The 13605-nt window shown below is 42.9% G+C and overlaps 1 protein-coding gene and 1 long non-coding RNA gene across 2 annotated transcripts in view; both read left to right on the top strand.

The window, feature by feature from the left end:
• The window catches only part of LOC108923270 (oocyte zinc finger protein XlCOF6-like), a 64318-nt gene extending 52615 nt beyond the window's left edge, over positions 1-11703 (top strand). The window contains exon 5 of the mRNA XM_029259209.1: positions 9328-11703. Coding sequence (XP_029115042.1) covers positions 9328-10533 — 1206 coding nt within the window. The 3' untranslated portion in view covers positions 10534-11703. The remainder of the gene's footprint in view (positions 1-9327) is intronic.
• On the top strand, positions 453-8465 carry LOC108923273 (uncharacterized). Its single transcript, XR_001965214.2, has 4 exons — positions 453-561; positions 3156-3225; positions 7590-7668; positions 8212-8465. It is a non-coding gene; the product is annotated as an uncharacterized LOC108923273 (long non-coding RNA).
• Positions 11704-13605: the final 1902 nt, after the last annotated feature.

Raw genomic sequence — 13605 nt, 5'->3', positions numbered from 1 at the left:
GCAGCAGTAAACAAGCTGATGCCTCATCAGTCAATGATAAAGCTAACTGCTGTAACCAAACATTCTTGAAGGGTTTGCCTAGACACTTAGGGATCTAGAAAATAAAAAACGATAACCCACCCAAGCTGATTTCAAATGCCTTCAAAGTTTTTACTGGATCCAAAACATGTGAAACTTATATAAGACTCTCACCCACCCACTCAGTCCACGTGTACCAAATCCTGCCTAAGGCAAGCCCTGGGGGAGGAAAGACTCAGCATACACAAATCTGAAATCATGCACCACTAAACAGTCTAGTGCCACCACATCCAAACAATATCCCAAAATTAAGTCTTTTACACTGCTGCGCTTTTTCTTTTTCTGTCCAATAAGCTGAAGCAGCTACAAGTTCGAACTGAGAAAGAAACGCCTCCCAGCTTCCATTGCTGGAAAACTTCGGTGTCTCTATTTACGGGTCTCGAGCACAAGGTCACGGCGCCGCCATCTTTGTTTGAATTGTTTTCCGCGCCCCGGATATGACGTGCAGGTAGCGTCCTGAAAACGGGAATCTTGCCGGTTCTGGTATGTACTGTTATAACTTGCGGTTTTCTTTTTTTTTTTTTTTTTTTTTTTTTTTTTTTAAATAATTTAATCGCAAATAGTTGCTTTATTGTGTTGAACTAGGGTGTGGTTGAGAGAATGCATGTGACGTGAGAGGTGGCCATAGAGAAAGTGGAACCGAGTGAATTGGACGTGCGCGCGTCACGCCGCGTAGGCTGCTCATTTATTCTCGTCCGAGAGAGGACAGCACTCCGTCTTATCGTCCAACTTTAATAAACCCCCAGTCCTTTGGGGTTCTCTCTGGAGTAGCTCTGTGCTCTTTCGAGCCATTACAGTACATTTTTTTTTTTTTTTTTTACAGTCACCTATGTTCTAGTTTTACCTGGTTTGTGATAGGTTTCTTTTTGTCCGAGCATTCTCGATTTTAATTTTTTTCCCCTCAGCCAATTTGAATTTCCTTCGTCGCGTCCTATCGGTGGATTCGGGACAAAACCCAGGTTTTGGACACAAAACGTAACGACCGCACAGAACCGTACTATGAATCAATAATTCCAAAATGTTTGGGGTTTCTTAAGGTGCTGATCAATAAGACGGGCTGCTGCCTCTTCCGCAACCGGTGACATGAACACTTATTTAGAAAGCAGTCTAATACATCACGCGCGCATTTCCACTTTCCACACAGCTCCTCTCTCCCAGTTTCTCCATTCGCTCTCACACATGCGCACTTCCAACTTCCACACAGCTCCTCACAGTCCCTCCATTCGCTCTCACACATGCGCACTCGCATACCTCTTACGTCACACGCATTCTCTGAACTCCCGTCCTCAGGTAAAGAATAAAATAAAACACAAACGTGACAACAAACTATTTACAATTAAATAACAAATAATACCACAAGGTATTACAATATTTGAATGTGACAAATTCACTATACTGTAATCACGTGTCTGCATCCAAATCTATCTTTCTCTTGATGTAATCATGAACTGTTTTTCTGAGTTGTACGTCGTCGGCGCCGGTTGGTTGGAGAAAGAAGTGTCTTGATATATTAATTAATGAATGTAAATGTAATAATTCAGAACTGCTGAATCCCTCTTGACATTCAAGAAGGGTGTCAAGTCTCTAAAGAAATTTCTTAGTTTCAGGCTCAACTTCCCCCAAATGAGCAAATTAGCAATTCTTTAAAAGCAATACAATTACGATTGCGTGCATGAATGGGAGGAAATTCTGCTTGCTAAACTTAACCAACAACTGGTGTCTTCAGTGCCCAAATGCTTAAAAAGTGTTGTTATTACGTTACAGAGTAGTATACATTCGACTCCCCCAAATTTTTGGAACTTGTTACAGTCATCAGCTTTGGAATAAATGTATATTGTCAAAAACAAAACAATGCAGTTAATGTGTAAAACATGAAATGAGTGACCCAGTGTAAGTAGTGTATCTAGCAGTGTAAGTCACTGCGGTGAATAAGGTGTGTGGGCTCATATTAACACTACATAGAGTTAACTAACTGGGAGTTGCTTTGGAGAAAAGCATCTGCTAAATAAATGTAAATGAAATACCATGTCTTCATACTGTTTTTGTTTAAATACAAGTCAAAGTAAATTTACACATCAGTCCTTTTTGTTTTTATTAGCATTTTCCACACTGTCCCATCTTTTTTTTTGAATTGGGGTTCTATATACCGGTGCGACACAATAAAGTATGTATTGAAACGGTTTTATAGTAAATAACATCAAACTGATCTTAAAATACTTTTTTCTTAGTAATGTATATAAACATTTACTAATATCACGCAATAACTGTTGTCTTCCGTATAACAGCAACTGCAAATGAACTATTCTTTTAAAATAAATGTATTCTTTAATCATGCATATAAACATTTACCACTACAACGCAATAATGTATTGAAACTGTTTCATTCTAAATATCATCAGTTCCAAATTAAGTTTTTAAAATACATTTATTTCTTTGTAATGTATATAAACATTTCCTAATGTAGTGTTTTTTTTCCCCGTATAAGAGCAATTGCAAAAAACATATGCATTGAAACTGTTATATTCTGAATAACAGCAAATGCAAATTAACGATTTAAAAAAAAAAACACTTTTCTCAATAGCATATAAACATTTACCAGTATGGCATAATAATATATGTACTGAAACACACACACACACATTTTCAGAACCGCTTGTCCTAGACGGGGTCGCGGGGAACCGGAGCAAGGGTGCAAGGCCGGGAGGGACGCACCCAGGACGGGACGCCAGTCCGCCGCAAGGCACCCCAAAGCGGGACTCGAACCCCAGACCCACCAGAGAGCAGGACCCAGTCCAACACACTGTGCCACCGCGCCCCTCAAGTGTACTGAAACATTTATTCTAAATAACACCAATTCCAAATTGACTATTATTTTAAAAGCATCTGCTACATGAATAAATGTAATGGAAATGTAAATACAGCCAATACCTCAACAATGCTGTACAATACTGCAAGAATACATTTAATTAATTAATGGTATTATTCACATCACTGAGACTCTAAAGACAGACTATTCTCAGAGCTCCTCTCTCACCTCTTCATTTTTTTCTGACACAGCCTCCTCATTTTCTTTACAGTCCACAGCAGGACTCATATCTGCAGAAGTGTGTTTCAGGTGAGGGCAGTGGGCAGGAAGAGGCTGAAGAGGTGAGTCGATCACGGGTGTTCGTTGGTGAACGTCTGCTTCCTTGTGTATCTGGATGATCTCCTGAGCTATTCCAGGTCCAGAGAGCAACACGTCCAGCAGCTAAGAGAGGTGCTCCGAAGCCTTTTGTAGAACTGCTTATTTGTGAACGCCGAGAAGTGTTTATTCCACCAAGAACAGATTGCATTTCTTGTGTTTATCCTGAGCAAGGTAGGGGTGGCCATGAACCCGGGGAAAGTCCGGGCTGTGACGGGGTGGCCCCGTCTGAAGATCGTTAAGGCTTTGTAGGGATTCATGTTTGCCAGTTTCTATAGATGGTTCATCCGGGGTTACAGCTTGATAGTTCCGCAGCTCACCGCTCTCACCGCAGGTTAGAGCACCCTCCTCCCATGGACTGAGCAAGCCCAGCATGCTTTCCAGACCCTGAAGGACAGGTTCACCAAGGCACCCGTCCTCCTCCACCCGGGCCCCATTCTGCCTTTCGTAATGGTGGTCAATGCTTCGGTGGTGGGGGTAGGAGTGGTATTGTCCCAACAACATGGCTCCCCACCAAAACTACATCCATGTGCCTACTTTTCACGTAAGCTAACAAAACCAAGAATTATGACATAGAAAACGGGGAGCTATATCCATAAAGCTGGCCCTAGAAGAGTGGCGGCACTGGCTGGGGGGGCCACACACCCCTTCCTGGTGCTGACTGACCATAGGAATTTGGAGTACCTCCAGAGGCCGCCCGAGCCCCCGACAGGCCCAATGGGCCTTTTTTTTTTTTTTTTTTTTTTTTAACCCATTTCTGCTTCACGGTGTAATACAGACCAGGTGCCAAAAACACCAAGGCTGACGCATTGTCACGGGTGTATGATGGTACACCACTCTCGGGCCCCCCAGAGCCCATCGCACCCTGGCAGTGTTGTGGCTCTGGTGCAATGAGAGTTTCTTAAAGATCTCCAGGTGGCTCAGGAGACTGGAAAGCAGTACATACCAGTGAGCATCTGACTGATGCTCTTGTGGTGGGCCCATGACTCCCCAGCAGCAGGCCAACCAGGAAACATCTGAACACTGTCCCTTCTCCTGAAGCGGTTCTGGTGGCCTTCCATCCGAGAGGATGTCCGGGACTACACCTGCGTGCAAGCTAAGACCTCCACCCAGAAGCCGCAGGTCTGCTCGAACTTCTACCTGTGCCAGTCCGTCCATGGTCTCATGTAGTGGTTGATTTCCTCATGGACCTCCAGCTGCCCAACAGTAAGAGCATGGTGCTCATGAAGATTGACCACTTTTCGAAAGCATGCTGCCTTGTTCCTCTCCCAAAACTCCCTACAGCCCTAGTGATAGCGGAGGTTCTTTTCTACAATGTGTTCCGCTTCTATGGCCTCCCTGAAGACATCGTCTCAGACCGGGGCCTGCAGTTCACCTGGCAGGTCTGGATGGCCTTTTGGTGTAAACTAGGGCTCTTGGTAAGCCTGACTTCAGGATATCACCCAGAGGCCATGGGTAGGTTGAGCAGCTCCAGCAAGATGTCGGCCGCTTCCTGCAGTTATTGTAGCTGTAAGCAGCACCTGTGGTCCCGGTCCCTCCTGTGAACCGAATATACGCACAATTTGCTGACACACTCGCCCACGGATTTCTCCCCGTTCCAGTGCTTTTTAGGTTATCAATCCTTGTTGTTCCCCTGGCCCTAGCGACGTACCAGCGGTGGACACCTGGTATCAGGAGAGCGAGAAGGCATGGCATGCCGTCTGGGTTCACCTTCAGCGAAGCTTCTTAAACTACGAACGGCAGGCCGACTACCACCGCCACACGCTCACCTTTGTGCCAGGGCAATGGGTTTGGCTGTCAGCCAGGGACCTCAAGATGAAGTTGCCATCCAGGAAACTCGGCCTACAGTACATCCGGCCATTCAGAGTTCTCCGCCTCATCAACCTGGTGGTGTATCGACTCCAGCTCCCCCCTCAACTACGTGTATGCCCGACATTCCATGTGTCGCTCCTAAAGCCGTATGCCACATCCCTGTTCCAGCAGCCCCTGGATGCTGCTCCACCCTCTCCTCCTCTTCTCTTACAGTGCTGCAATTTTACGTTGCCCCCAACCACAGCTCTTCTTCATGGCCCCCTCACACAAATGACAGCAAGGGGGTTCTCTTTGATTAAAGGAGAAAACCTGTGCTGCTATTCATGGTAAAATATGTTGAAGGGTCACCGTGTAGGCCAACATTATACCTCACGCATGCGGTCCAAATGCTCTCATGCTTTATCGGAGTGGTGCCTGCCCTAAATTTTTTGGTGGTTCCAAAAAGGATTTTAATGTGCCTCCCTGCCAAGTGCATGTAATACTGAAGTGTCTTTCTATAACACACATTATCTGAACTGCTTCTCCCATACGGGGTCGCGGGGAGCCGGAGCCTAACCCAGCAACACAGGGCGCAAGGCTGGAGGGGGAGGGGACACACCCAGGACGGGATGCCAGTCCGTCGCAGGGCACCCCAAGCCGCAGACCCACCGGAGAGCCGGACCTGGTCCAACCCACTGCGCCACTGTGCCCCCCCCTTTCTCTAACTAATTCATATAATTACAATACAGAAACTCACAGTGTATACACTCTATGTATACTGGTTAAAAAATTGTTTTATCTATTAGATTATTAATAGATCAAACCAAAAGTTCTTTTTTAAATTTAAGCAACAAAAACAGAAAAAATACAAAGAGTACATGTAGCATTCCACAACCATATTAAAAAGTGAAAAAGGGAACATCAGGGGTACATATTACAACAGAAAGATTAAACACAGTAAACAAATAGGAGATACACCTTGCTAATCGTATTTGTACAGTTTGAAATTACTTGCATATAGGCCTTCATGTCTAATTTAAAGTGAATGGAAATGCCTGGCTCCGGGGGTGTCATCACTTGGAATGTCACAAAATCTAAAAATCTAAGTTTTAGATTTGTTTGTTTGTGGTTGTTGTTGTTTGTTTTTTTTTGTTTTTAATTTTTAATATTTTTTTCATTTATTTTGCAAGAAGGGGGGGTGCGGTGGCGCAGTGGGTTGGACCACAGTCCTGCTCTCCGGTGGGTCTGGGGTTCGAGTCCCGCTTGGGGTGCCTTGCGACGGACTGGTGTCCCGTCCTGGGTGTGTCGTCCCCGGCCTTACGCCCTGTGTTACCGGGTAGGCTCCGGTTCCCCGTGACCCCGTATGGGACAAGTGCTTCTGAAAATGTGTATTTTGCAAGAACACCTGTCGGTAACAAAACTCTGTCCATGCGGTCGAGGCTTGTAAATGAGCCTGGCTACAAGCATGTTTTTGCAGACCATGGTCACGTTCTAATGCTGCTTTCCAGTTTTTAAAACCTGTCGAAATGAAAGTTGTCTTTTTTGGTTGAAAGCAGCACCAAGCACTTGACATGGAAAACAAAGGCATGCATTCCACTCTAGAGAATATTCAAGCCGGGTCGTGACTGATACCAAGCGGCCAAAAAGCATCTCTCCCTCCCTCCAAAAAGAGTTCGGGGATATGATTTCAGAACCATCTGATGAGGATTTGCCCGTTTAAATCATTTCGGACAGAATTGCTGCATTTTTGAGTGGGTTTAATTGTGTTTTTGACACCTTCGGAAGCTGCTGATGAACTTACTCGACTCGTCTATTTCTCATTGGTGCTAGCTGTGTCCTAGTGAGCTAAAGTGGTTTTCTTTTGTCCTTTCGGAACAAGATTTCTGTACATGTTGTGTTGTCTTAGGCTACTGAAGTGTGTAGTAGTAATAAAGTTCACTAATAATTCTAATACAGTTCACTGGCTGTTTCTATCATTGCTTTGTAATTCAGCACAAAGTGAATGAGACTAAGGCTATTTGTCTCAACAGTCTAAAAAAAAAAAGAAAGAAAATTTAAAAAAAAATATCTGGAGCTGAACTGAATATCGCACCAATTTTGTGATTGCTTGTGGGGTGTGGGGCCAGGGTGGGCCAAGCATAGCCCCCCATTGGGCTGGGTCTGTTTAAAAGGCTTCCTCCTTCCCTCCATTTCTTTGAAAAGAACCCTGGACATTTTTGAGGGATTCTTGGATCGTATTCAAAACTCACAATCATAATCTTGCCTTGGCACTTTTACGGTGGCCGTGGAACCTTGAAAATTTGCACCAGCATTGAGTGAGTTTCAGTGGGCGTGGCCCCTGGGTATAAAAAGGCAGTTGTCCAAAACGGCAATACAGTTGACTGGGAACAACTAACAAATACCTCATTCATGTTCTTCTACCTGACACACTGTTTCCCGAATCACAGCCCCTGTGGGTGGAGACTGCATGCAGCATCCTTCCACAAGCACGGGGAGAGTCCTGGGAATTCATTCCAAGAAAATGTTTCTTTCTTCACAGTTTTGAGAGGTGTGGCGTGAGATCAGACTTGGGGAGTTGGGTTGAGGACCGTCTCTCGTGCTAGGGGCTGTATTAACAGGTAAGGAGCTTTTGGAAACAACTTGTTTTTGTAACTGTAACAAGACTATAAAGAGCTTCAGGTAGCATCCAATTCTCAATAGCAACTTACGGAGCCATCAGGGGGAGTAGTGCTTACAGGTGTTGTCTTTGTGGAGTTATCTACAACTATTTACCACTTTATATAGATAGGTAATTTGACTGGAGCAATTTTAGTTAATTCTGCATTTTAGCATTATTTCTGCTGGAATATTTAGAGTGAATGTCTTTGTTCAGCAGAAAAATACAGCAGTACATTTCCATCTACATTTCCTTCCATTGATGTAATGCACTCACTGTATTTTTCTCTGAGATACATGTCTCTTTTGAGCAAATTGCCTGCTAAATGAATAAATGAAATTGTAAATCTAAATTTTTCATCAAACCCACATCTTCTCCTTTGTTTAAGAAGAGCTTCCCTGCAAAAAAAAAGGTGCTAATTTGAAAATTGTGTCATGAGCATCCAGATTATTCAGTACATATGGCAGATACTCATCGTAATTGCCCTTCCTCACTTGTCCACCAGCATGTATTAACCCAGGAGTAGAGGAGAAGCACCTAAGCTAGCAGGAGACAGGAGACATACAAGATCATCATGGCAGAACCAGGAGGTGAACAATCTTCAGGAGCACCTCATGGCCTCCTGCCTAAGTCGGACTGTTCTGGGAATGCAATGACCCCCCACTCAGAGGTTTCAGCAGTCATGGACATGTGCATAAAAACTGAGCCTGTTGAGCAGGACATTTCTCACCGTGAATATTGTACTGAGATAAAGAGCTTCAGTGCCAAAGAGCTGGACTCACGGCTGCACCAGGATGTTGACCAAATTAAACAGGAGTCTGTGCTGCTCAACTTAAAAAAAGAGAGTGATAATGGAGAGCTGTGCAACACCACAGAGATACTCAGCTTTCCCTCAGAGCAGTTAAAATCTGGTACATGTCTGTTCGCCAAGCAATGTAGATCACAGACAGGTGAAGTTATGGCAGAGCAGAAATCTTTGTTACAGGAGCCCTCTGTTTCAAACACAGAAATGCACGGAGCTGCAATTTATCCTATAAAAGATAAGTATGAGGTCATAGAGGGGTATCAGTTAAGCTTCTCTCCGTTAACTGAACAACATAAACAAGAGACAGATGCAGTGAAATCAGAGCAGAATTCTTTACCAAATGACCTTTCACAGAAGAGTTTGGTTGAGCCAAATAGCAGTTCAGCTGCTGAAGGTGCTTTGGAACAATCTATGAGACCTGGCACCAGTGGCATAAATCACAAGGCCAGTGAACAGCCGTGTCATGATAGTGTTACTGCTGAAGGCCAGAATTCTAAGGAAAAATTTCAACGTATTCGGTATGGAAAGAGTTTTTCCCGAGTAAGTACCTTAAAAAAGCACCGGCGTGTTCATTCTGGTAAAAAACGGTATAAATGTTGTCAATGTGAAAAGAGTTTTTTCTATGAAAGTACCTTAAAAACCCACCAGGTTGTTCATTCTCGTGAAAAACCATTCAGATGTGATAAATGTCCAAAGAGTTTCTCTTGTGCAGAATACTTAAAAAAGCACCAGCTTGTTCATTCTGGTATAAAACTGTATAAATGTTGTCAATGTGAAAAGAGTTTTTTCTATCAAAGTATGTTAAAAAAGCACCAGGTTGTTCATTCTCGTGAAAAACCGTTTGGATGTGATAAATGTCCAAAGAGTTTCTCTTGTGCAGCATACTTAAAAAAGCACCAGGTTGTTCATTCTCGTGTAAAACCATTTGGATGTCATCTTTGTGGAAAGAGGTTTTGTCGCAGAAGATCCTTAAAAGCACACCAGTGTGTTCAATCTGATGAAAGACCATATAAATGTAGTCAATGCGAAAAGAGTTTTTTTGATCAAAGTACCTTAAAAGCGCATCAGGTTGTTCATTCTCAAGTAAAGCCATTTGCATGTGAAAAATGTCCGAAGACTTTTTCTTGTGCACGTAACTTAAAAAAGCACCAGGTTGTTCATTCTTGTGAAAAACCGTTTGCATGTGATAAATGTCCAAAGAGTTTCTCTCGTGTAGATTACTTAAAAAAGCACCGGCTTGTTCATTCTTGTGAGAAACCATTCAAATGTGATAAATGTTCAAAGAGTTTCTCTTGTCCAGAATACTTAAAACAGCACCAGCGTGTTCATTCTGGTGAAAAACCATACACATGTCATCTTTGTGGAAAGAGATTTAAAGAGAAAAATACCTTAGAAAAGCACCAGGTTGTTCATTCTGGTGAAAGACCATACATATGTAATCAGTGTGGAAAGAGGTTTAAGCACAGCAGTACCTTAAAAAAGCACCAGCGTGTTCATTCTGGTGAAAAACCATATAAATGTAGTCAATGTGGAAAGAGTTTTTCTAACAATGGCAACTTAAGAAATCACCAGGTTTTTCATTCTGGTGAGAAATCATACAAATGTAGTCAATGTGAAAAGAGTTTTTTCAATCAACGTGCCTTAAAAAGGCACCAGATTGTTCATACTAGTGAAAAACTGTTCAGATGTGATAAATGTCCAAAGAGTTTCTTCCGTGCAGAATGCTTAAAAGAGCACCAGGTTGTTCATTCTCGTGAAAAATTGTTTGTATGCAGTGAATGTTCAAAGAGTTTCTCCCGTGAAAGTGACTTAAAAGCGCACCAGGTTGTTCATTCTCGTGAAAAACCATTTGAATGTGATAAATGTCCAAAGAGGTTCTCTCGTGCAGGTGACTTAAGAAAGCACCAAGTTGTTCATTCTCGTGAAAAACTTTTCGGATGTGATAAATGTTCAAAAAGTTTCTCCCGTGCAGAACATTTAAAAAAGCACCAAGTTGTTCATTCTCGTGAAAATCCACACTGAAAAAAATTGTTAGCTCAACAAGCATTACTCATGAAAATCAATTGCTTTTTCTTAAAGGTTTTTAGCGTCACTTAATATATCGCAGAGCAACACATAATTATTAACTTCACACCATACTCGGAGGGATACATACAATGAAAGAACAACTGTGAGTTATGTCCACATTCAGTTGCCTTTGAGTTAACCCGACACAGTGTTTTAAGTGTCGTGCATGGCAAACCATGTGCTGTACTGTGTAATTGTGCAAGCACTTAAAGTATCAAGTCAGCTGAGTCGTCTTTGCTCGTCTGACCAAAATGTACATAACTACTGCAAAGGACAGTGAATCTCACAAAGCTTTCATGTGAAAGTGGCATTCGTCAGAAACAAAAACGCAATCTATTTCAGTCTCCACCATCTGTCGAAGTCTGTGAGTGTCCACTAATTGTGTGATACTGAACAAGGGTTAGGGATTAACTGTGAGCGCCAACAAAGCTTTGTATTTCCATATAGCAGCAGTCCTTTGAATTTTTTTAATTTCCTTATTGGTTATGTTGTTCTTATGCTTTTGACCAACACTAAGAACTCCCTCCCTTCTCGCTGGAGATGCTCGTAGAGTTAGAGCGGGACATGGGTTCACCCTGGGGACTGTTTTAAGGACTGCTCCCCACTGGAATTTTCTTAGAGAGTAATGTAGTATTCCATGCCACTCAAGAAACCCCTTAGGAGTAGGAGTGATGTACTGAACCTTAAATAGTTGTGATTTGCATATGCAATGTTGGATGATGTAAATAGTTGTTCAACCATGGGGGGACACTTGTCTATACTGTGGTGGAATTCCTTGTACTACTCATTTTGAGACAAGTGTTTAGAGTGCTGGATGTAGGGGAGCGCTATGGCTTCTCACCCTGTTGAACTTGTTGCTAAAGTATATGATACTGGGGTGTTGATGTTTTATAAACTCTTCATTAAATATAAATACTTCATTACTTTGTTACTCATATGTGATTGTGTTACTAACTCATTAAGTGTTACCAAAATTCTACATTAATACAACCCAGTGTGAATGAACTAAATGCAGTTGCCAATCTTAAGTTAAACTGTGAGGTTGAAACAACTTAGCTTTAGTATTTGGAGAAGTTTGACTGAACCTTGGGGGGTGCGGTGGCGCAGTGGGTTGGACCGGGTCCTGCTCTTCTGTGGGTCTGCGGTTCGAGTCCTGCTTGGGGTGCCTTGCGACGGACTGGCGTCCCATCCTGGGTGTGTCCCCTCCCTTTCCGGCCTTACGCCCTGTGTTGCCGGGTAGGCTCCGGTTCCCCGTGACCCCGTATGGGACGAGCGGTTCTGAAAATGTGTGTGTGACTGAACCTTGTTGATTTGTGCATTAAGAAAATTTTTTACTTAATCTTTACCTAAAAGCAACTACTTTTGCAGAACATTGCCAAACTGAGCCAAAGTCGGTGATCATGTTCTTTGAACCAGTTTGCTATACGTTTGCAATAACTATATTACAATATTATTGCATCATGGTATCTGTACACATTACAATCATGCTTCTGCTGTGGTACATAAGCTTGAGATATTTAGCCATTTTTAAGATATCTGAACTTGCCTATTACATGCAATAATCCAGCTTGGCTGAATGAAATAATTAAACTTTTAATATGAGAAAGAGTTTTGCTGTGTTTTTCTTCCACACCAATTTACTTTAAAAGCCGCATGACCACATTTTACATAATTTTTTATAACTGTACCCGACACTTTATTTTTTCAGTGCATAAAATGTAGTCAGTGTGGTAGGTGTTTGGTTTATTAAGGTTAGACAGTGTTTAAATATCAGTGAGAGAACACAATGAAGGGCTCAATTTGTGTTTCTCGTATATGTACAGAAGAAATTGAGCAATAGCCCAAGATGATGAAATATTGCTTCAGTGAAGCATAAAAACAAACAATCAAATCTCAACTGTATCATTGTATCAGATTTTCAAGCGATCAAAAGGAGGTCGATATGAATTCACACAAATTCTTGCTTCTCTGGGGAAAGTTTGTGCTGTCCTTATACATACTGACAGCCATGAACAGGGAGGGTGGCTGCATTGGACAAGACATATCATGATAAACCTGACGCGCAGTCCTGTCATGTAGCTGTGCAGATAGACACACAACCAATTGTGTCTGTGTAGTTGTCGGTGGTATTTTTGTTAATTTGTTTGTTAAATAAACTGCATTTTGTGGTTTGTTAGTGCGCACGTTCACTTAAACAGTTCTGTGTCTCGTAGTGTAGAGTGGGCGTGACTCCATTGATTGATTAATCACATCTGTTTGTTTGTTTTGGTCACTCTTGGTGGAGTAGTTTCAATTTTGATTAGGAGGCTCAACTGACGGAAATTAGCCTGGATTAAATAGCAGCTGGTGACTCATAGCAGCAGCGAAGATTTGGGGTGCTAGGACAAGGGAATCTATGTGTGGGAGTCCACCGAGGGAGGCCACCAACATTGTGCGCTGCGAGGGATATCGCGTCTAACATATCGACCATCAAAGCTGTCTACGACAACCAAGCTGTGCGATGTCACCACCACTGGACGCCTGGATGCTCCTGCTGCTACAGTAACCTGGTTCATCCTCATCTGTCAAACCCTCCATCCTGCTTCAATTTCTCCATGGGACTCTGGAACTGCCAGTCTACCTTGAGAAAAGCTGACTTCATGCCAGCCTATGCCTCCCATCTCTCACTGAACCTCCTAGCACTAACTGAAACCTGGATCACACCAGATGACTCAGTCACACCTGTAACTTTCTCCACTAACTACTGCTTCTCTCACACCCCCTAATGAGGTGGAGGCACAGGCCTTCTCATCTCTCCCCAGTGGGAATATTCTGTTCTCCCTCTCCACCTGCATGATCTGTCCTCCTTCCAATAGCATGTCTCTATCACTGCCCCATTTACTCTTGTTGTGGCTGTTCTTTATTGCTCTCTTGGCCCTCTCAGCTGCTTCTTCAATGAACTTGACATCTTGAGCAACGCTCCGTTGATTCTCCTGGGTGACTTCAACCTGCATGTCGACGACATTCATGCAAGCAGCCTTCTGTTGC

Source organism: Scleropages formosus, chromosome 2, assembly GCF_900964775.1.
Source record: "Scleropages formosus chromosome 2, fSclFor1.1, whole genome shotgun sequence".
NCBI classification, from domain to species: Eukaryota; Metazoa; Chordata; class Actinopteri; order Osteoglossiformes; family Osteoglossidae; genus Scleropages; species Scleropages formosus.
This window is presented reverse-complemented; position numbering and strand designations above follow the sequence as displayed.